A 24751-nucleotide genomic window follows, 5' to 3' on the forward strand; every position below is an offset into this window, starting at 1 on the left:
TACAAAAATGCCATTGTTAATTGGGGTAGTGGGCTTTTATTTACTTCTTTATACTTTTCTGAATATGCCAAAATTGCCAGAATGAATATATACTGCTTTAATCATAAGAAAAATAGTATTTGACAGAGCAAGATTCCGTCTCAAAAAAAAGAAAGGAAAAACAGTGTTTGAAATAAATAATGAATAGGAGATGAAACTGCCATGGTTCCTTGCCCATAGTTAAATGTAAATAATTTCCTGAATGTCTCACCTGGTGGATGCAGAGGCTTCCTAACACCTAGGTGGTGAGTGGAAGGATTAATTCTGTCCTTATTATCAATAACAGTCATCCCAACAGCTTTCATTTATTGAGCATCTAAAATGGGCAAGGCACTGTGCTGTATTTATGCAAGTTATCTCCTTTATTCCTTAAAACAAACCCCAGGCAGACATTATTCTTATTTTGCAGATAAGGAAACTGCATAAAGTGAAAATGAGGTCTAGCAAGGATTTGAGCCCAAGTATTCTAATGGCAAAGTGTGCATAATTGACCCGCTACGCTGCATTGCTTCTCTTAGAAAGTTTTAAGCCTGAGCATCTCTTCTCTGGATCATTTGAGGCAAGAATAAGAGGCGTTCAGGGAAAGACAGCTTTAATACGAGTCTACCTACAATGCAAGAGTCTTTGTAATGTAGACTGAATTGCATTTTGGTTTCATATTATTTGCTCTATAATATCTGAAAACATGATATGATTACCTTATGTGATGCTTAAGACAAGTTTAAAGACATAAGATGGGAAATAAAATTTGGGAATATTTTTTCATGGGTAATGTGGCTAATGTCTCTACCTTATTCTCAGCAACATATTAGAGTATCATATCTAGAAATGTGTAAGAACACCAATCACAAAAACATGAGTCTGCTTAGTTAACACAGAACACATGGATGGCAAAAGTTTATTTTATTTATCTGCTAGAGGAATCATAAGAGGCAAAAAAGTACTACCAATATTGGACAAAACAGATAACTGACACTATCGATTTTTAATAAGGTTCTTAGTTTCTTTGTTTTTGTTTTTTACAATCTGACTGCATTAAGACACATACACTATTTAATGTAAAAAAAACCATCATATGCGGAACTAAATGCACAAAGACCTCATTATTGGAACATTAGCCATGATTATTTTAATATTCTCACAGCTTTGCAATTTTGAGAATATACTAGCATTATATAAGAAGAAAGAGGAGAAGGAGGAAGAAGAGGGAACGGAGGGGAAAGAGAAGGTGGTAAACAGAGGCCTAGTTAAGAATTCCTAGCCCTAGCGTTGAACAAGTACTAAACACAGACAACAGGTGGAACACAGATGCTAATTCCCATAACAGAGAGTAGGCAACCTTAACAATGAATTGATGCAGACTCCTATAGAATTCCTCTGTTATGACTGGGTTCTTATTTTCTCCTCTTTGTATGTAGTTGAAATTTCATCATTATGAATAGTACCTTGGATCTTCTTTTTTTAAAGTTGTGAATGCAAGTGTTTGGCTTTGTAATATAACTTTTTAGTATCCAGAAGATAACCAGTGCTCTACCAATAAAGATCTTTTGATACAAAGGGTTTTAACTTCTGCCAGTTCTTACTCATTTTTTTCAGGTTTTTTACACATTTCTTAAACAACACATACATTACGTAAAATATAAGAATGTACATTCTCAAGGTCAGATTCAGTGACAAAATGCACTACCCGAATCTAGTAACACATTTACTCTTTGCTGCATATAAGTTGCATATAAGAAATACAGGGTATATTGTTTTGTGATCCATGCAGTAAATGTTCACAAAAATCAAGCAAACAACTAGACGTTCTTCAGCTACTAAAATTAACTGTCCCAGTCATAAAAGACTTAACAAAAATAAAAGCACGGATGGTTACATCAAAACCATGCTGGACTGAGTTCGTCCTGGAAGAGCTGGTTGGCAGGGCCACAAGGAAAGCACTGGCAGCTGCAAATTTTCCTCTTCATATGTGACTGAGACTACTCTCTTCTTACATGGCTTTACCCCATACCACAGGCTTTTGCTAAAGAGGCATTTCAGGCTTCAAATTAAAACAATTGACCTTTAGTGAAAAAGCAGAGAAATGCCTCTCTTGAGGTTCTGATCCTAGAAACAGCTTGCTATAGGTCCTTAAGGCAAATGCCAGGAGTCAAAGAAACTGTAGAACAGTCTCAGGATGTAAACAATGAAATCACTGACCAAGGAGTTATATCCCTGGATGAAAACTCTTCATAAGAAGACCTAACTGGATAAGACCAACTTCTTGGCTTTCAAAAGTAATGTGAATTTTATATCCTAGAAGCACTGCACTTTTTTTTCTATTGTAGAGACTTCTGGAGTAGATAAAAGTTCATGATGTTGCTTAAAAAAATACATAGCATGGAGAAGCTACTTAAATGCCAAGCAGTTTTCAGGTTTGTTTTTGTTTGTTTTACTTTTATATTTTTCTTTTGTAGTTGGCATAAGGAAAACCAAACTGGGAAATCATAATGTTGGAGTATTTTAAGGGCATGCTATCATAGATATTAACAAGCTTATTTATACAATAAGACCTCTGCAGAGCATGCTCAGCTCGATGCCACATTCCAGAATAGCCACTGTTGGTTTCTTTTTCCAAATTGTCCATGTTTACAGGCTTCACAAATATCCCTGAAGTCTTGCCAATATGCTTGGCAATGATAAAATTCATGGCAATATCATCACAATTTTGAGTATCATCTATCAAAGCATGGACAGCTGCAGGTTGCCTCTGAAATAATTCAAGATATTTGCTATTGAAGAATGAGGCTCCAATCAGCACCATAGAGTACTGGTCACCATTTCCAGACCCCGGTGCTTGCATTTCAAAACTTCCATAACTGTAGATACCTGATGAAGTAGAGACGTGCTTTCTAGGAACAAATCCTACAATTTGATCAGGAAATTGCTGAAAAGGGGGAAAAAGAACAATTAAATGTCACATATTTTTAGAGAAGACATAGTGAAAAAGGCAATGATTTATTACAGAGAGAATAAAACTGATTTGTCAACTCTTCCTTATTCCTGGTTTCTACATTTCAGTTTTATCTAGCTCCAGGTAACTTCATAAATCTATGTTCTGATATGTTTACATGTCAAATTGCATCACAACCCAAACATCTCTGAAAACAAATATTCTACCCTTACAAATGTTCTCCTAATTCAAACATTACCTGACATTAACAAATTCCAGTCACCAAAGAGTCCAATCCTTCAAAATCTGCTGCGAGAAAAGTTGACTGCCTGAATGCTATTTATTGTAGAAAATAAGAGATAATGGGATCATTTTGAAAATTTGTTCTAATCTCTCAGGAGTATATAAAATTATGGACCTACATGTGTGATTATCTCTTTTTCATGTTGATTTTGATGTTCATAAAAGTTACTGTTGATTTTAAACAATGTTATATTTTATCCCATTTCAGCTTGGGTGTTTCCTTTTTTAAAAACATGAGATAATATAAATAAATGTTTATATTTATCTATATAAAATAAATGTTTATATTATATATATGTGAGAGAGATGCATGAGAATCTTTGATGAAAGGATAGATGGTAGATGAGCATGACTAAAAATAAAACAACAATCAGCAAACAAAAAAAACACTGAAGCATGGGAAATAGGTAAGAATTTATAGGGTTGAAAATTTCATTCACTTCATTTCATAAATAATTTGAGTTTCATTCATTTATTGAACAGACACAGAACTAGGGACACACACACACACACACACACACACGAGGCTGAGTTAAATGCTATTTCAAAGCACTTATAGTCTAGAGAGGGTAGAGGGGTATGATATGGATATGCAAACAAGGAAATACAATACTGTGAGAAAGTTGTTTTAAGTGCAGCTGGGTAAATCCGATGAGAACATTGAGGGTAGGATGACAACTGTGTTGCTGGGAGGCAAAGGGGAAGGTCAGGGGATGGGGGATAAAGGCTGGGAGGCTTCAGAGAAGATGCGCTATTTACACAATCTAGGAGAATGAAAGAAATTTCACAGTTGGCTAGAGAGGGAAAAGGGAAAACACTAAAAGTGGAGGTAACTGGGCAAATACAAAGACACAGATGAATGTCTACTTGAATCTTGCTTGCTTATACACAAACCTCAGATCATTATGCTATGCAGGGTTTGGGTTGGACTGAATTTAAGTTGGTCAATGGATTGAAATTGTTTTTGATATTTTTATAAATAAAACCTGAAATCATATTTATATATCTTTAATTTATAGTTTACTCAGATGGTTCCAATTAACCACAGTCCCCAAATTCTGCCTCCATTTTTACATTTTGGGCAAATGGATTTTTAAGCGTCAATAGAAATCTCACAGTTGAATTATCACAGTAGAACTTTTTGTCCAAGAAGCTTTCATTTATTTCATTTCATTCCAAGGGCTGGAAAAAAAATTGTTGATATGGAAAAATTTCGTTGATCAGCACACTAGGCATGAAATTAAAAACTGAAGTTTTAAAAATGCCGATATCTGCTGAGTATTGTGATCACTTACCATTAATATCTAATGCTGTTATATCCCAAGAAGCTAATTTTAAAAGTTACCACGGTATAAATTAGATCATTTACTGGGTAGCACAGTGTTTAATTATTTGACACGGCTTCCAAGTACTTCTATGCAGTTCTGGTTTCAGGTAATAGCAGTGCAACTTGTAAAAGTTAGCTATTACTAACACATATTCAATAGGAGAGAGCTGCTTTTATAGGATACTGACCAATTTATGCCTGCTTATTCAAGCTAGGATTTAGGAAAAAACAAAACAAAATAAAACAAAACCTCCTACCACAATGGTACATGTAAAATTATTACTGCAAAATTTCTTTTTTTTTTTTTTTTTTGAGACGGAGTCTCGCTCTGTCGCCCAGGCTGGAGTGCAGTGGCGCAATCTCGGCTCACTGCAAGCTCCGCCTCCCGGGTTCACGCCATTCTCCTGCCTCAGCCTCTCCGAGTAGCTGGGACTACGGGCGCCCGCCACCACGCCCGGCTAATTTTTTTTTGTCTTTTTAGTAGAGACGGGGTTTCACTGTGGTCTCGATCTCCTGACCTCGTGATCCGCCCGCCTTGGCCTCCCAAAGTGCTGGGATTACAAGCGTGAGCCACTGCGCCCGGCCTGCAAAATTTCTAAACAATGCTCTCAGAACCAAGATTAAATTTTGTGGAGGTAATAAATACTTCCTTTTACAAAAAGTTCTACACAATATTAATATAGAAATATGCTTATCATTTGAGACACATGTCTGTGGTCTAGGCAAAATATCTCCTCATTCTAGTTTTTGCTGGACCACATCATTTCCCCATTGTTCTCTGGAAGGCAGTTCTAGCTCTTTTCCCTAATACACCAAAATATAAATTAAATCTAGATAAAAGATACTATAACTTTCCGGTTGGCTGAACTAAGCTCAGAAAATCTTGATTAGCCTATAACAAATTCATCCATCTTTTAGATAAATATTATCTAAAATATTTTAGGTAACATCTATATTAACCATGTTGCCCTGGTTAAGTACTAGTCAAGATCTTATAAAGATGGTTTCATAAAAGAGACAGCAACATTACCTGCCAAACTGAGAAAGCAAAAACAAGGTCTGGGGTGCTGATGAGTGTGTCATCATCTACCATCAACACTGCTAAAATGAAAGGACAAAAATTTAAGTTGAATAGTTTGGAAATTAAAACAAAAGTAGTAAAATACAACAGTGTCTACATAGATCATTCAAATGAAGTATTTTCTGACCCAATAAGTAAATAAGCAATGTATTCTTGGGGAGATTTGTCCAGTAGAAAAAAATTTTTTTGGTATCATAACTGATTGTATAACTGCCTGAAGGGAAAATAATCAAGTAGTTATTATCCATCATCTTAGAAACTATTGGGCCTATAAATAAATAAAGCCAAGATTCTTTTAAGCAAATTGCAACCTCATGAAACTGTCAGGAATGGGAGGAAAAGAGGAGTGGCAAAAAAATATATTAAGCATAAGTTAAATGGCATCTTACTATCAACTGTAATGCAATAATATGTGATTATAGCATATCCTTTATTGCAATATTAACCTCTTTGTCAGGAAACCACTTCTTGACATCTTGGAAATTGTCCCTCAAGCTTTCCAAAGTGCTTTCTTAGGACTAACTTCCTTCATTTTTCTCCAGACAGTTAAGACAAGCAGAAGGCCAGAAATTCACTTGTCTGTCCCAGCTCTGGATAGCGGCAGCCTTTCCAGGCTGAGAACTCCACTGCAACTCACCATTGGTTTCCAGTTCAGGAAAGACCTGGAGTCGATTTCTCATCCTGTTTGCTGTCTGTTGTTTGAAGATCACAGGGATAGGGTGGGGCCCTAGAGAATTCCATAATTCATCTGGTGCCTTCTCTCCAATATTGTTCCATACCACAATCACTTTGTGCAGATTTGGTACAGCCTGATAATGATTTAAAAGTTTCAATAAGAGATCTGTTCTGTTGTACGTCTGCATTATGAGAGTAAAGGAGTCCATGGTGGACTTGCCCTGGGATTTTATTTCCCTACGCAACATGAGCATCTTGTCTTCTTTGACACTGGGAAGTAAGGCAGTCAAAGCACCAGCTACCAGTAATAATACGAGGATGACCACCAAAGAGAATCGAAGCACTCGAATCCCCATTACTCTCCCAGGAAGTTTGCAGATGTGGCAACACCTAGAGTAGAAATGGAAACAACATACAAATGTTAGCATTCTTACTAGTCCCTGTGTTTTCATGTTTTTTTCCAATGAGGAAAGATATCAATCTTATTTTAGTTGATTCAAATTCAGTTCTCCCTTCCTCCCCAATACGGTAATTTGGCCTAAGAGATTTTAAAAAACCAGTTTAATACTCCCTCCCTTCTTGCCCTGCTTGTTACGCAGTTGCAGACAAAAGATGTTATACATACGAAATTGGAAAAATTAAGCATTTAAAAATTTGCCATCATTTTATCACTAAATCTCCAGACCTGAGATTATTTTTCAACTGGGATTTTATTTCGCTTAGTAACATATTAATTTCAAATCTACACTTCTGTAGTAGCAGACTTTTTCCCAAACAAAATCATACAGAGCCATAATACATGAGGCAGCAAACAATTATGGTAGGTTTATTACTTATCAGCCCTGTACTATGTGCTTCATATACCACAGTATGTACTTACTCATTCAACAGATAGTTACTGAGCACTTACTTTGTGCCGCCACTGTTCCAAGTTCTGTGGATACAGCAGTTAATGAGATAGAAAAGGTGTCTGCTGTTAGTAGCAGAGGAGATGATAGGGAGAAACAGACAACACGATAAACAAATTCAAAAGATAATCTGGGGTAGTGGGTATGAAGAGAATCTGTTTATAAAGAGAATAAATCAGAATAAGCAAGGGCCAGATTATGTGGGACCTCTGACCCTCATTAAAGAGTCTGGATTTTACTATACGCCAGATGAGAAGCCATTGGAGGGTTCCTGGATCTAATTTATTATTTATTATTATTATTCCCATTTAATAGTTTAGACACTTACAGAGATTACATGCCCTTCCCAAGATTACCAAGTAATTTCAGTAATAGTGCTAGGATTTCCAACAGGAAAATCTGCCCCCAGAGCCCAGACTGTTCATGGGCTTGGGGGTGTATTGCCTGGCTTTACATCTAGGTTGAACTGAGGCACAGCCCTAGAGCTTCCACAACTCCCTCTCTCACAGTACAAATCACAAGGTATTATTATCAGCTATGTACTCTCCCATCTTCCTTATTGTACCTAAAGGGTCTTCCAGAGACAGCCATAGAACAGTAGTGAACAAATTGGTAAGTACAGTCTAGCTATCCACTGTCAAAAAATTTTGTGTAATCAAATCCCTTGCTTATATGAGAAAAGGTTAAATCTCAGTTTTATAGATGCCTAAAACTCTTATTCCCTGGATTCCAATAACATTTCATTTCCACGCTTGCTGACTCCTGCTGTAGTACTGTTGGCTTTCAATTATTTCTGTTTTTTAGTCTTCTGCTATTTCTGCTTCTGATTCCAAGCTACTTACTCTTCCACAGGCCACCAGAAGCATTTTAGGCATGGTCCTTGTTTTGTACTTTGGCAACTGAGTCTTCATAGCCATTTCAGCACATCATGGATCTATTTTACTACTCTATTCAAGTGCAAAGCCAGAAGTGAGGAAAATGAACTATTCAAAGAAATTTACTTATGAAAAGAAAGACTAGAAACAAAAACCAATCAGGAGTTTCTAAACAACATATTTAAAACACCTTTAAGAAAAAAATAGATCTCTGAGAAAGAATAGATGAGATGTTATTATTGGTGACCTTAATTAACCCATAGCCTATCCCTTCTCATCCCCACTTCTGGTACAATTTCTCTTCTTGGCTATATGATAAACAGTTACTCTCATCTATTGCTTAATACTGACAGATGCAATACAGCTGGATAAGACTTTTCACTGTTAACCACAGCTGAAGTATACTAACTGCAAAGAGCTACTGTCACTCTTCTTCTTGGTATAACACTGCCTCTGTACATTTTATTTTTGGTACTCCCCCTCTTCTTGGAAAAGTGAGCTGTATGTATACTTACATAGTAATATCTAAGCTCTTGATTTCATGTCTTGTGGCTAAAGTTAGGCAATTGAAGCTAGGCCATCATTCCATAGGCAATCCTAAGCCTGTAGTCTAAATTTAGTTTGAAATAGAATAGAATAGTTTTGGAATATTCTGTTCCAAACTAAATCTCATTTTACTTTCCTAATGATATCTACTCAACATGTTGTTTTTCACTGAGGAGACTTGGCAGTGGTTGGGTTAGTAACCGTCATATTCCTGTAAGCTTGTTTCATGTTGTGATGTGCGTTTTGTAATGGTAGAAAGTTTCCTCTCTATAGTTCAAGGACATAGAGAGATCATATACACCACGTCTTTAACATTTTCCTTTGAAGTTTATGAGAGTTTAGAGAATTGCAAGAAGGACAAGGGCATACTCTCCATGACAGGACAGTATGCTTAGGCATGTGCAAGCAAAGGAAGAGTTTGTCCACAAAGACAAGGAGAAGATCATTGTCATTCAGCAGCTCTCACTTTTCAACAGTCCAGATTTGAAAAGTAATGTCACCTTTAGAGTAAGCTTTTGAGAGTGCTTTCAAGGGTTTCTCTCCTGGACTTTCTCTGCAGCTTGTTCTATTAAAAAGAGCAATTTTGTGTTTCTGCTTCTATCACGGCCTCACTCTTAAGGTATAAATAAAATAAATTATTTTCAAGGTAACCTCAGCTTTTCCATGATTATTTTACAAGGATAGTAACTTAAAGCTTTAGTGTACCATGTTTTCATTTTATGTACTCTCTTACTAAAACAACATGTAATGTGGTCAAAGACATATCATTATGAATTAATAATCTTGGTTCAAAGTCCTTGAAAATCCTTTGAATACTGAATGAAAAGTAGGTCCCATAACACATATTTTCAGTTCTACATAAAAATGACCAGTTATAAGTACTGAGAGTAAAGAATCACTTTGACTAACTGCATTATAGTATACCATGATTAAGATCTTTATATTCATTTTCTGCAGCTGAGTAGGAATAGCATATTTTAAAACTTACACAGAAGTGTTTCTGATCTCTAGACACTAATAACTTACTATCTAGCAGTTTTAATCTAGAAAAAGTAACAAGATTAATTACTATAGCTTACTATAAATATACACTGTTGAAGACACTCATGAGTGACTGCTTCCTTCTTATGTATTTTTTTAAGTAGGAGTTTATCCCCTGTACCCATCATAGACATTTCCTTTCAGATAGCTCCTAATCCCCCAATTTTACCTGTATCTGAAAGATTTCAGGAGATATGAATAATTTATGTCTTTAGAAACATAGTGTAAATATTTCATGTGGTATTTATTAAATAACGCAGCCCAATAAAATTATGTAAATTTTAGTTTGCATAGTACAGTAGGAAGAGCAAGGACTTTATAGGCTGTAGTGCAAGTGGCACACTGTACTTTGACAATAGCTGAGGTCTAGAACTCCATTGTAGGCCCATTAGAAACAGCTTCAGTACAATTTGGAGAATAATGATGACTTTATGGCTATAAGGATTTCACAGTTTTTGGCGTTCTTCTGTTCTTCTTTTAGAGAAAGAACCTATCATCTAATTTGCAGCTTTGAGTTTTGAATGAGAGATATGAGAAAAAACACATCTGGATGACCTATGTCATACTTGGGAAGAACTAAGAAGTAAACATAAGCACGTCAGTTCTCTTGCCCTCAATTCCTAAACTTTCCCTTTAGGTTTTGGTTTTTCCTTTTTAAGATATGTCTTTATATATTTGCTGACACCCTGCCTCATTCCAAAAAGGATCTGACAGCTCTTAGTCTATTCCCTTTCTGTCCTTCACCCATCCCCATGACTGCAGTAAATATAACTTTGATAAATACAGTAAATGCCAACAAAACAAAAATCCTTCCTCTTCTCCTTATGAACTAAAAATATCCAAGATTTCCCCCAGTGATATTTTCTGCACGTCAATTCATTAGTTCTTTATAGGTAGAGAACACATCCTTTTAGTTATTTTGATACATTGTTACTTAGCGTCTTCTACACCAGAGGTCCCCAATCCCCAGGCTACACACCAGTACTGGTCTGTAGCCTGTTAGGAACCGGGCTACACAGCAGAAGGTGAGCAATGTGTAAGCAAGCATTACCACCTGAGCTCCACCTCCTGTCAGATCAGCTGCGGCATTAGATTCTCACAAGAGTGCAACCCTATTGTGAACTGTGCATATGAGGTGTCTAGGCTGCATGCTCCTTATGAGAATTTAATGCTTGATGATCTGAGGTGGAACAGTTTTATCCCAAAACCATCCCCCACCACCTGTCCATGGAAAAATTGTCTTCCACAAAACAGGTCCCTGGTGCCAGAAAGGTTGGGGACTGCCGTTGGGGACACAAAGGGTTTTCAACCAGAGATGATTTTGTCTTCCAGGGGACATTTGGCAAAGTCTGGAGATATCCCTGATTGTCACAACTGGAAGAGAGATACTATTGCTATCTAGTGGGTAGATGTTAGGGATGCTGCTAAATATCCTACAATGCATAGGACAGCCCCCCATGGCAAAGAATTATCTGACCTAACATGGCAATAATGCCAAGGTTGGGAAACCCTGATCTACATATAGGTAGCTTAATAACACACACTTAAACATCATGAGGAGGACTACTAGAGAGGTGGCTTCTGAAAATCCTACTGCTATTAGTTATACTCAAACAATAAAGGGCAAAGCCCTGTCTCTAAAACTGACCGGGTAGGCTAAGCATGATGGCTCACATCTGTAATCCCAGCACTTACGGGCGCAAAGGCAGGATTCTGCCTGAGCCCCAGGGCTTGAGACCAGCCTGGGCAATGTCATGAGACCCCATCTCTACAAATAAATTAAAAAATCAGCCATCTGTCGTGGTGCATGCCTATAGTCCCAGCTACTCAGGAGGCTGAGGCAGGAGGATAGCTGGAGCCAAGAGGTTGAGGCTGCTGCAGTGAGCTGTGATTGTACCACTGCACTCCTGCCTGGGGACAGAGTGAGACCCCATCTCATAAAAAAACAAAGAACACAACAAACCAACTAAAAAATACTGCCATAATAATTACATAATTATATGACTTATTGCACAAACACAGAAACTCAGAGAGCTGAAAGAGACTTCAGAGCCCTCCTCAGCCAGTTTCTTTGTTTCACAGATAAACAACTCAAGGTCCAGGGATAAGGAACTTGCCTAAGGTCATGCAGCTGCATGTAGCTAATCAGCAGCAGAACCAAGAGAAGACTCTAAACCTTCTGATGGCACAGTCCACAACTCTTTCCACTATGCTAGGGTAAATTCTGCAAGGATGTGTCAAAAAATAAATAAGGAAGACTGTCACTAACCTGCAAGATAATATAAAAAATTATACTTGCTATGTTGGAGTTTTTTTTTAGTATCTTTAAGGAGAGATCACATACCATAAAATTTACCCATTTAAAGTATACAGTTCAGTAGCTTTTAATATAATCACAGAGTTCTGCAACCATCACCACAATTTAATTTTAAAACATTTTCAACACCCCAGAAAGAAACCCCAGACCCATTAGCAGCCAATCGCCATTTTCACTTCCCTTAACCCCTGACCTCCATCCCAGCCCCAGGAAACCACTAATTTATTTTCTGTCTCAGTGGATTTGCCTATTCTGAATATTTCATATGAATGGAATCATACAATATATGACCATTGTATCTGGCTTTTTTCACTTAGCATAATGTTTTGGAGGTTCATCCATGCTGTATATATCATGAGGTATATATCAGTACCTCATTTTTTTGTTGCCAAGTAACATTCCATTCTATGGATAGGCCACATTTTCTTCATTCATTAGTTAATGGATGTTTGAATTGTTTCCACATGTTGGCCATTATGAATAATGCTGCTGTGAACATTCATGTACAAGTTTTTATGTGAACATATGGTTTCAGTCCTCTTAGGTGCTTACCTAAGAGTAGAATTGGTGGGTCATTATGTCACTAATATTTAAACATCTGAAAACTGAAGTAGCTTTTGAAAGAGCATTATTTGAAATTATAAGTAATTTTCTTAAATGTGGACATAGAATAAGAAAGTAAATAATACATAGTCTATTAAATAACAGTACAACTTCTGTCATGGATGTCTTTAAATGGACCAGGCAATTTGAATTCCAAAGATCTGCTATAGAGTTACTTACTACATAGTCTATCAAAGTTCCCTAGAAGAAACACCGTTGAAGGATTCTTTCCTCAAGGCTAGTTCCTTCAGACTGGAAAGCAATAATTATCCAGAGAGAAGCTGAAAACAAATATGCCAGCACACAGCATGAACAAAGATTATGTTCTCTGACTCATAAGGTAGAAAAGCAATGAGCAACGTGGTGTTGTACAATAAGAAGCTGTCATTTTTATTTTGATGCCACAAATGGTAGAAGAATGATAACTATTCTGCCATTTCACTATGAGATTTGCCTCATACTGTCCAGATTGTTTCTCCTCTGGCTCATCTTCCAGAATATTTACTTGCCTATAAACTGATGAATATAGAATATAGATGCTCAGAAAAGGGGCCTCAGCTGCCAAGAGATAAAATCATTCCAAGGTTGAATACAGAGGCCAATGCAGAACCTGAGCTGACGCATGTAAGAAGGTGCAAGAAGAAAATTGGAAGAGACGGGTCTACAACCAATGACCAGTTTCTGACCAGGTTTATGGCATGCAGATAACCAACACTGTTTAAACTAAGGCAAAGGAGCATGTGGTGCCAAATTCCAAAAAGACATTTCCCCTCAATGGTACCTACATACAGTGAGCCAATCCATGACTCCATGTATTGGTACATGCTATTTTCTCTACTTACAAAGCCCTTCTCTCTCTCTATCTGACAAACTCCTACTCCCTGCCCCTCAAATCTCTTTCAAATATCACATCTCCTATAAATGTTTCCCTCACCACTCTCCACCCCGAGTATTCCAGTGAACTCTGATTACTGTGTTTCTAGTCCTTGTTTTCAGGTATTTCAACTATCGACTGTTCTTTGGCTGTTTTTTTCAGTCTTAATGTATCTTGAGGGAAGTTTCTGTCCTTCTTTATAATCCAGAACAGTGTCTGGCCCATTTTTTGACTCAGTGCTCACATCACTATAGTTGAATTAAATGAGGGAATTTATGTCTAAATTGTCCTAAATGTCAATGAATGCCTGAAACATTAACAGAATAAACTCAGATTAAATGCAAATCAAGGCCTAATTAAGACTAGACAGTACCAAAGCAACTGTTCCCTACATAGAAGAGCTGGGTCATCACCCATCTGGTGACTAGAAGAGCATGTCATGAAATGTGACCTCAAACACAGACCACACAGGCCCCCTTTCTACATGCAGTTCTATGGCCAAGCCACTTGATAAACAAAAGATGTCTCAGATCTCTGATTTTTTTTCACATCTTTTCAAAGATATTCTGCATTAAAATATATTTGAACATCCCTGTTTCTATGAAAGCTCTTGGTGAATGAGCTGATTTGCCTTGGGGCGAAAGCATCATTTGATGGATAATATCATCCTTGTGAATTTCCCCAAGGAAGTTTAACAGGTCATGATAACCAGAAGCTATATTATTTAATGTGGCAGGCAGCATACATGATTTAAACAGACAAAAAAGTCTTACTTGGTTGAGAAAAGAAAATTTAGTTTGGATTCAGAAAGTGACAAAAACTACAGACTTCATGACAATTGGCAGAAAAAGAAAACTAAGTCAGAACACTACACAACTCAATTCAGTATTGCCCATGGTAAGCTTCTTCCATTAAAATTATAAGCAGCATAAACTAGAATTTATTTCATTGCAATATACAAAATGCCAGAAATGGTACATGAAAGGTCACTTTTCTTCACAAGTCTTTTCCAGGTGCTATACAAGATTCTGGGAAGAGTTTTTGATGTAAGGTTTTTACCCACATTCAGGAAAGTCATTCTTTTCATTGTTGTTTTAGAAATGCCATAGAGCTTTTCTCATTTTCTACCAATTCTGTGCTCTCCTTCCTAAATGATTTCCCTTCCCTTTTTCCTAAGGAGCTCTTCTATTCTTATGAGGTTCTTCTTAATTCCTGTTACTTTTTTCACAAATCTAAAACAAAATAATTTAAATTAGTTTGTGTTAATAATAAATATAGTAGTAAAGGCAGGAATAGGAATAGACTTATAATAATAAAAGAGTCCATGTAGTGTCACAGATTCATCTTGTGATCTTGTGTTTATGGCCAATTACAGTGATATGAATGGATCACTTAGATGACTACAATCTGGATCAACTACGTTACGGACTAGTTATTAGGGTGGAAGTGGTCCATCTTTTCTATTGACAATAGAATGGCTACACATATATATGATCATTGATAGCCAATTTAAACCTTGTTATTTAGAAGGCCTAGTCCTGCCCTTATTACACTTTTTAGACTACAGTTCTGAACCAATTGCTAAAATATTGAGAAGTAGCTACACGAACTTCAATATCACATTTAAATAGAATGATGTTGCTGCAATAGGCCATTTAGCACTGCAAGCTGTGAGGAAAGCATCTTTTTGCTGATTACACTAAATATCAAGTCTTCCTTCTGGCAGCCAGGTTGAATGAGCCATTTCTTAACAGGTAAATCAGGCTGGAATGAACAACAAGGGCAGCACTGAAAATGGGATACAGGCATTAAGTACCTGTGTTTCTATTTCCCTCCTCAATCCTAAGCTCTTATGCATTGCAAAAGCTGCTGATCAGTCCTAGCATTTTCTAGTTTTCCTCTTCCTCTTTCCTATACAAAGGATCTTATTCCTTCTCAACAATGCTTCAGGCAGCTAATATCAATTAACTAGAGTTTGCTTTGTTATCACTTATTTACAGGGAAATAACATAAATATTATGCATAAAGTTGTTTTAAAGCATCGCTTGCTTCCTTCAATCCAGCTATGTGCTACTGAGGTAGACAATGAGGTCCTTTCTACTTTCAAACTGCGCAGGTCTGAATTATGTTAGATAAAAGTTCTTTCTAGTTTTGCACCTATCTCTTGGAATAGTCAATTAATTGTAGCTATTGATGATGATAATGATAACGATGATGATGTTTGGAGATGACCAATTCCATGGACATGTATTAGGGCAGGAGTAAGAGTGGCCTTATTCCTAAGAGGAACATATCCATGACTCATAGGATCCAAGGAGACAACACATCCTAAGAGGAAACCTAGAAATAGAAAAGCGTTTTTAGCTCAGTACAGTGCCATGCAAAATTAGTTCTAGAAATGGGTCAAAAAGAAACCAAGTACATCTGCAAATATTGTACTTTTACCATTCCAGGATACTGGAGATTTTCATTTGAATCTCTGTTTTGTCAGGCAACAGATCCCTGTTCTGTTCTATAGAATCCTTTCTCTTTTATCCAATATTGGTTTTCAGCCATTAACTCACTTTCCAAAATCACTTCTGTAAGAGAAATGGATTTCATACCGATGAATTATAGCTTATAAATATTTTTAGGTATCAAACCTAAGATGAAAGCAATCCCACTTCATGTGAGCTTTCTTACTTTATTAGGGGAAGGTCAAAATATCCAGCAAATATTTATAGGTATTTACCATATGCCCGGTACCAAGTGCTAAGGGATGGTACTGAGCAAGAAGAACCAATTCCTGCCCTCACAGAGCTGAGCATTACTAATGAAAGTTGTCAGAGCTCTCCCTGCTTCATGTTATAGATCACCTCAAATTGATAATGTTTCAAATCTTTAGAAAGAAAGGAAATAAGGTGTATCCATCCCATTTTGCAGACAGGACATCTGAGATTGAGAATATAGTATTAAACGATTTTTCCTGAGCCACAGAAAGAGTGGCAAGTCTAAATCAAACTCTCGACTCTCTCACTTGAGCTACACTGTATTTTCTTTTTTTCTTTTTTTTTGAGACGGAGTCTCGCTCTGTCACCCAGGCTGGAGTTAAGTGGTGCCATCTGGCTCACTGCAAGCTCCGCCCCCCAGGTCATTCTCCTGCCTCAGCCTCCTGAGTAGCTCGGACTACAGGCGTCTGCCATCACACCTGGCTAATTTTTTTGTATTTTTAGTAGAGACAGGTTTCACCGTGTTAGCCAGGATGGTCTCGATCTCCTGACCTCGTGATCCACCCGCCTTGGCCTCCCAAAGTGCTGGGATTACAGGCGTCAGCCACCGCACCCCGCTGGCCACATTGTATTTTCTATGTCTTCTGAATAGTCTCTATATCCAGCTTTGTTCTGGTCTACAAGAATATTCAACTCTATAGGTACTGACTTCATTCTGTAACCTGGACTACTATTTCAATGGACCTAAGAGAGGTCTCTCAGTATTTTCTAAGATTTTGGCCTAAGTAAGAACTCGTGTTTTCAAGGAAATAAAACCAACTCTATAGGAAATAATTTTTCTCAGACAAAAGTACTGGTACTTCACCCATGTTCATTGTGGCCTTATTTGCAAGAGCCAAAAGGCAGAAGCAACCTAAAGGTCAACTGACAGATGAATGGATAATACATTTAGAAAATGTGATACATAGGTACAAAAGAGTATTATTATTCTGTTTTTACAAATTAGGGAATTCTGATACATGCCACAACATAGATGAATCTTGAAGACATTATGTTAATTGAAATAAGCAGTCACATAAGACAAATACTGTATGATTCCATTTATTATGAGGTACCTAGGAAAGTCAATTTATAGAAACAGAAAGAAGAATGGCAGTTGCCAGGGGCTGGGAGTAGGAAGAAATGGACAGTTGTTGTTCAGTGGGTATAAAGTTTCAGTTTTGTAAGATGAAAAAGTTCCAGAGATCGGCCGCACAACAAAGTGAAAACAGTTAACACTACTGAACTATTTATTTAAAACTCGTTCAGGTGATAAATTTTGTGTTATATGTATTTTATGACAATTAAACAAAAGCCAAAAAATATTGGTACTTACCTCATTGTGTTAAAGTTTAATTTTTTAAAAATCTCCTTATGGCTTCAGTAATTGATAGAAGCAGGCTCTCTTGTCACTATTAAGGTAAATCAAAGAATTTTCTGTGATGTTTCTGTCAGTCAGCAGGAAATTAAAACAAAAAACAAAAAACGGTGCTTTCAATGCCATTGTCCATAAGCCTTCAGTTACTTTAGAAATTAAAATTTGTTATTCTGTCTTCTAAAAATTATATTTAGGCAATGAGGTAGATGATGACTTCCAGTGAGGTTGGTGCTATATTTTGGTTTTCATCTTTCTATTGAGGGTTGTATTAGTCTGTTTTCACACTGCTATAAAGAAATACCCCAGACTGGGTAATTTATAAAGGAAAGAAGTTTAATTGATTCATAGTTCCACATGGCTAGGGAGGCCTCTTATGACCATCATGGAAGATGAAGCAGGCACCTTCTTTACAAGGGGGCAGGAGAGAGTGAGTAAGCACAGGAAAAAACTGCTACTTTTATAACCATCAGATTTTGTGAGAACTCACTCACTATCACAAGAACAGCATGGGAGAAACTGCCCCCATGATCTAATCACCTCCCACTGGGTCCCCCCCACAGCAAGTGGGGATTATGGGGATTACAATTCAAAATGAGATTTGGGTGGGGACACAGCCAAACCAAATCATTCTACCCCGGCCCCTCTAAATTTCATTTCAAAACACAGTCATGCCTTCCCAACAGTCCCCCAAAGTCTTAACTCATTCCAGCATTAACCCAAAAGTCCAAGTCCAAAGTCTCTTCTGAGGCAAGGCAAGTCCCTTCCGCTTAGGTGCCTGTAAAATCAAAAGCAAGTTAGTTCCTTCAAAGATACACTGCGGGTATAGGCATTGGAAAAATGCTCCCATTCCAAATGGGAGAAATAGGCCAAAAAAAAGGGGCCACAGGCCCCATGCAAGTCCGAAATCCAGCGGGGCAGTCATTAAATCTTAAGGTTCTTAAATAATTTCCTTTGACTCTGTGTCTCACATCTAGAGCATGTTGATGCAAGAGGTGGGCTCTCAGGGTCTTGGGAAGCTCTACTCCTGTGGCTTTTCAGGGTACAACCCCAATCCTGGCTGCTTTCATGGGCTGGTGTTTGAATGTCTGTGGCTTTTCCAGGCACACAGTACAAGCTGTCTGTGGATCTACCATTCTGGGGTCTGGAAGATGGTGGCCCTGTTCTCACAGCTCCACTAGGCAATGCTCCAGTGGCGACTTTGTGTGGAGACTCCAATCCCACATTTCCCTTCCACACTGCTCTAGCAGAGGTTCTCTATGAGGGCTCCACCCCTGCAGCAAACTTCTGCCTGGACATCCATGCATTTCCATACACCCTCTGAAATGTAGGCAGAAGTTCCTAAACCTTAATTCTTGACTTCTGTGCACCCACAGGCTCAACACCATGTATAAGCTGCCAAGGCTTGGGGCTTGCACCCTCTGAAGCAATGTCCTGAGCTGTACATTGGCCCCTTTTAGCCATGGCTGAGATGCAGGGCAGGAGTAGGGCCCTGGGCACAGCCCATGAAACCATTTTTCCCTCCTACACCTCTGGGCCTGTGATGGGAGAAGCTGCTGTGAAGGTCTCTGACATGCCCTGGAGACATTGTCCCCATTGTCTTGGTGATTAACATTAGGCTCCGCCGGGCGCGGTGGCTCATGCTTGTAATCCCAGCACTTTGGGAGGCCGAGGCGGGCGGATCACAAGGTCAGGAGATCGAAACCACGGTGAAACCCCGTCTCTACTAAAAATACAAAAAATTAGCCGGGCGTGGTGGCGGGCGCCTGTAGTCCCAGCTACTCGGAGAGGCTGAGGCAGGAGAATGGTGTGAACCCGGGAGGCGGAGCTTGCAGTGAGCCGAGATTGCGCCACCGCACTCCAGCCTGGGCGACAGAGCGAGACTCTGTCTCAAAAAAAAAAAAAAAAAAAAATTAGGATCCTTGTTACTTATGCAAATTTCTGCAGCTCATTTGAATTCCACCCCAGAAAATGGGTTTTTCTTTTCTACCATATAGTCAGGCTGCAAATTTTCCTTTTATGCTCTGCTTCCCTTTTAAACATAAGTTCCAAATTCAGATCATCTCTCTCAGGTTCAAAGTTCCACAGATTTCTAGGGCAGGAGCAAAATGCCACCAGCCTCTTTGCTAAAGCATAGCAAGAGTGACCTTTGCTCCAGTTCCCAATAAGTTCCTCATCTCCATCTGAGACCACATCAGCCTGGACTTCATTGTCCATATCACTATCGGCATTTTGGTCAAAACCATTCAACAAGTCTCTAGGAAGTTCCAAACTTTCCCACATCTTCCTGTCTTCTGAGCTCTCCAAACTTTTCCATCCTCTACCCATTACCCAGTTCCAAAGTCTCTTCCATATTTTTGGATATTTTTATACCAATGCCCTACTCTCTGCAGTACCAATTTACTTCACCAGGTAAAAAACTATGACCTGCTGAGGTGCTTGCTGAAAGCAAAGGGAATACAGAATAGGTAGTAGAAGAAGGTAGTGATCAATACCAGCTATGACCACATGACCAGTTGCAGAAACTAGGACTGTAATTGTCATGAGTTTTCCTCCTTATTTTGTTAAGAATATGTTTATGCATGTATACACTTGTACTAAGAATATATCTTTATTTCCCCTCTTTTTCCTGTATCATGTGACATTTATTGACATCATATCAGCATTTAAGTGTTGTTAACTTTACATAATAGCATTTAGGTTAAGGATTAGTATGCTTCTGGTTGTATAAAGGATAGCTGTATTGTTAGGCGTAATTATGACCATATTATTGTTTTTATGTAACCATGCAATGGGTTCACCTTGCCTGCTGCCTAGACAGAACGAATTTATCAAGACAGGGGAATTGCAAAAGAGAAAGAGTAATCTATGCAGAGCTGGTTGTGTGGGAGACCAGAGTTTTAGTGTTACTCAAATCAGCCTCCTGGAAAACTCAGGGATCAGAGTTTTTAAGGATAATCTGTTGGTTAAGGGGCCAGTGAGTTGGGAGTGCTGATTGGTTGGCTTGTGGATGAAATCTTAGGGAGTCGAAACTGTCCTTTTATGCTGAGTCAGCTCCAGGATGGGGGCCACAGAACTGGTTGGCAGGTCCAGGTGGGGCCATCCAGTTATCAGAAATGCAACAACCTGAAAAAACATCTCAAAAGGCCAATCTTAGTTTCACAATAATGATGTTATCTTCAAGAGTAACTGGAAAAGTTGCAAATCTTATGACCTCTGGAATAATGGCTGGTAATATTTAGAATTCTAGCCCCTCTCATCCTAACTTGGTGCCTGGTAGCCTTTCAATCATTTTACAAGAACAGTTTAGCTTTTGGGAAGGGCTATTACTTAAACTATAAACTAAATTCCTTCTCAAGGCTAGTTTGGCTTATGTTCAGGAATGGACAAGGACAGTTTAGAGGTTAGAATCAAGATGGAGTTGGTTAGGTCTGATATCTTTCACTGTCATAATTTCCTCAGTTATAATTTTTGCAAAGGCAGTTTCGTTTATTTGGAGATTAGGTATGATTTCAAGAAATGTGTATGGGTTCAAGTTGACAAGGGATGGACTTGTGAAGGTTAATATTGTGTCAACTTGATTGAATTAAAAGATGCAAAGTATTGTTTCTAGGTGTACTTGGGTGTTTCTGGGTGTTGCCAGCAGAGATTAACATTTGAGTCAGTGGACTAGTAGAGGAAGACCCACTCTCAGGAACACCCACTCACAATGTAGGTGGGCACCATCCAATTGGCTGCCAGCATGGCTAGGAAAAGCAGGCAGAAGGTGGGAGAAGCTGACTTGCTGAGTCTTTGGGCTTCATCTTTCTCCTGTACTGGATGCTTCTTGCCCTTGAACATCAGACTCCAAGTTCTTTGACTGTTGGACTCTTGGACTTACACCAGTGGTTTGTCAGCGGCTCCCAGGCCTTTGGCCACAGACTGAAGGCGGCACTGTTGGCTTCCCTACCTTTGAGGTTTTGGGACTCCGATTAAGCCACTACTGGCTTTCTTGCTCCTCAACTTGCTGATGGCCTACTGTAGCACTTCACGTTGTGATCGCATATACACATCTATCCTATTAGTTCTGTCCCTCTAGAGAACCCTAATACAAGGATCCAGAAGCAAAATAAATGCACACGATCCCAACTATCTAATGTTACACATTTGAAACCAGAGGATGTATGCCATGGAGCAAAACATCTGAACATGTTAGCAATTTGTGTTTGTATCCAATTTCTAGATTTATACGAATTTGTATTCTTATGTACCTTTACAACTCCTTTTCTTTACCAAGAGTTCCCAGGGTACTCAATTTGAAGCATCTAAAAGGGTCAAATAGGGTTGCAGATAAATGCCAGGGTTGATTACTGAGGAATGACAGCATCTTTCCTATTCCTTGCTGACCATTGCCCAAAAGGAGCTGAAACCATGACTGAGATGAGCTTCTGTACCTTAATTCTCTCTGCTTTCATTTCTCAGAATCCTCAATCACATGTCTGAGCAGCTGGGGTTTTTCCACCCATTGAGTCTGCATAGCTAACCTAATGCAATTAGTTGGTAGGAGAGATATAAAAACATATTTCAAAGTTCAGGGTAGAAATCCATTTTTTAGTTTAAAAATGTTCAATAGTAAATGTATTTTATGATCTTATAAACCTGTTTAATCTTGTACCATAAAAGGAATTAAGAATTCTGATTGGTGACTTGCAAGATACCATTTGAACAGAGTTGAAGAATCATTTTTGATTTTCCAACAGAACATATTGAAAGGGCAAAAGGAATGGTTTAGTATATATAGAAAGACTTACTGAGTGATAGCTGTCCCTCCACACTGCTCCAAGGGCATCCCTTGTGTAAATTTTAAACATCACAGAGTTCTAAAATACGGGACTGATTTGCCTGTCACAACCCCTCCTTTCTTCATAACTACTTCTCTCCATAAAATTCCTCCAGGGAAGGAATTTTGATTTATCTGGCTTTGTATCCCCAGCGCCCAGCACGGAGCCTGGCACATAGAAGACATTCATTAAATGACTGTTGAATGAATGAAAGAAACAAATTTGATATGACAACAAAGATAGGTTAACATATATGGGACAAACATTATTTCACAATGACAAAAGAAGTGAGGCACAGCCTAACGTTTTTCACTTATAGAACTTTTCCTGATTTAAATAGTGTCCACCTACACTTTTATATTGCAAATAAAATGTCTTTAGTTTTAAATTTGGTCATTATGCTCTTCAAGACGGAAAGATGTGAAGACATCACTGCCACTTTTTGAAAGGAGAAGGTCCTCATGGGAATACCTATCACGTATCTTTGGGGATGGGGAGTGGGGGAATTTGGGAGGCTCTGGAAACTGATGTAACTGAAATTAAACTTCAATTTCTCGTACCCATTTCAAAACTATTTGAAAAGGGGTAATGTAGGTTTCTCCATAAACCACTTAAGCAATTTCTGATTTGTAGCAATATAGTATAAAATATAGGACTTATTTTCAAAGGCAGAATACAAAAAAGTTCAAAATGCAGCTGACCTTGATGAGTTAGGATTATGCTAGAAATCAGTTGCTGAAATTTAATTATTTCTATTACTTCTCCTTCCTTCTCCCAAGTTAAATCATATTGAATAAGGGCGTTTTGGAGAAAAATCCAATTACCATAGAATTATTTACCTTTAAACTATCTAGTTTGCACCCAATTAATTTTTCCTCAGCAGTGCAGTAGAGTAAAATTCAAGGTCTACTGCTAATACAAAAACTTCCTTCCAAAAAAAGAGTAAATGCTACTAATTTTAAATATTTCTACATTTAAATTAAAAGAATGAAATATACGCTAACAAAGGCAAACACAAAATACTCTTCCAGAACTTACTTCTGAAACCTAGCTGTTTTTACACAGCAGTTTTAATTAACATGAACATTTTTCAAAATTGTAGAGTAAGTACGTATTTTCAAAAATAAAACCACCGAATTACTACCCCATACACGCACGCAAAGTTCCCAGAACGAGAGCAAAATATGCATATATCCTCACTGCAAAAAGAGAAATACTAACACTGGAGCATTTTGCTGTGTCTCCTTACCTCGAGTGCAGTAGATTGCAGTAGGGCCAGCCGAGTTATTTCCTTGCAGCTTGGTTATCATAAAACGGAAGGGGCGTCTCGTTTGCTCATTTTTGTTTTTTTTCTAAACCAAGTAGCGTGCATCTATCCTTCCCCATTCGCTGGATTAACAACCTGGAAAAAGCGCCGCCCGCAAAGTGAGCGCCTGGAGCAGGGGACAGTCCCCGAGTGGCCGCCCCTCCCTTTCGGTGACGCTCCACTTCCTGTCAGCCTAAAAGGCATTCCCAGGAAGCTCGGTTTTGTAGTTTCCAGCCCACCTCCGAAAGCCAATCCTTTCCCCAATTTCTTCTCCAAGGTAACAACTTTTAAACATTCACGTGACAGACCACCTGCCCTCAGCCAAACAACTTCCCGGAAAGGGGCCCGAAGGAGCGTTCCCATCCACCGCGGGTGCCCAGCAAAGGCCTGTGGGGCTCTCCTCCCCGCGCTCCACAAGCCCTCGCATCCCACCGAGGCGCCAGCTTCTGCCTGCACGTTGCAGAAACTGGCCTGGAGGTTCTGACAAGAATTAGAGCAGCGGCCGTTGCCCCGGGGATGACCTGGAAGCGAAAGAGACCTGTACGAATTCTAGAGTTTCGGGGTTTCCGCGGGTTGAGATTGTACGGGAAACAATGCATTAACCAAACCTAAAAATCAAACAAACACGTCTGGTGGGACCTCCCATTAAAAAGCTTCTTTTCTATACACGTTTAACAGCCTTTATTTTGAAAGACATTGATTGATGCCAGGCGTGGTGGCGCGCGCCTGGGGTCTCAGCTACTCCGGAGGCTGAGGAGGATCACTTGCGCCCGGGAGTTCCAGGCTGTAGTGAGCCTCATTGTGCTCCAGCCTAGGTGACAGGGCCAGACCCTATCTCTTAAAAAAATAAATAAACAAAGAAAAACATTGATCGCCTCCTGCGTGGCAGTCCAGAAGGGTTAAGCGCTGTTTTCGGGGTGGCGTGGAATGGATTCCTAAGATTTGTGCGCCCATAGAGTTAACGCAGCAAAACGAACACTTG

At 38.7% G+C, this 24751-nt stretch overlaps 1 protein-coding gene across 21 annotated transcripts; it reads right to left on the bottom strand.

Annotated features, from left to right (window-relative positions):
* Positions 1 to 927: 927 nt before the first annotated feature.
* EXTL2 (exostosin like glycosyltransferase 2) lies at positions 928 to 24296 on the bottom strand. Of its 21 annotated transcripts, none has more exons than XM_063625636.1 (7): positions 24081 to 24296; positions 23713 to 23865; positions 18347 to 18421; positions 17605 to 17680; positions 6320 to 6747; positions 5632 to 5702; positions 928 to 2965 (listed from the first exon to the last, which is right to left on the bottom strand). In XM_063625636.1, exons 4-7 carry the CDS (start codon positions 17607 to 17609, stop codon positions 2477 to 2479), a joined length of 993 nt encoding a protein of 330 aa, XP_063481706.1. In that variant the 5' UTR covers positions 17610 to 17680; positions 18347 to 18421; positions 23713 to 23865; positions 24081 to 24296; the 3' UTR covers positions 928 to 2476. The 21 variants fall into 21 exon arrangements, with proteins under 21 accessions (XP_063481706.1, XP_063481707.1, XP_063481713.1 ...); XM_063625637.1 differs by having other exon boundaries at positions 24202 to 24269; XM_063625643.1 differs by having other exon boundaries at positions 5632 to 5699; positions 17605 to 17716; positions 24009 to 24246.
* Between the last annotated feature and the right edge of the window lie 455 nt (positions 24297 to 24751).

This window comes from Symphalangus syndactylus, chromosome 12 (assembly GCF_028878055.3).
Source record: "Symphalangus syndactylus isolate Jambi chromosome 12, NHGRI_mSymSyn1-v2.1_pri, whole genome shotgun sequence".
NCBI classification, from domain to species: Eukaryota; Metazoa; Chordata; class Mammalia; order Primates; family Hylobatidae; genus Symphalangus; species Symphalangus syndactylus.

Bases quoted from the DNA above. Each gene is read 5' to 3' on its own strand.
- EXTL2 (XM_063625629.1), bottom strand. From the start codon at position 15,992: ATGAAAATCTCCAGTATCCTGGAATG. The intron at 6,748-15,966 runs GTAAAAGTACAA...TTTCTACTCTAG, and splicing joins ATCTCCAGTATCCTGGAATG to GTGTTGCCACATCTGCAAAC. The intron at 5,703-6,319 runs GTGAGTTGCAGT...CTTTCATTTTAG, and splicing joins TCCTGAACTGGAAACCAATG to CAGTGTTGATGGTAGATGAT.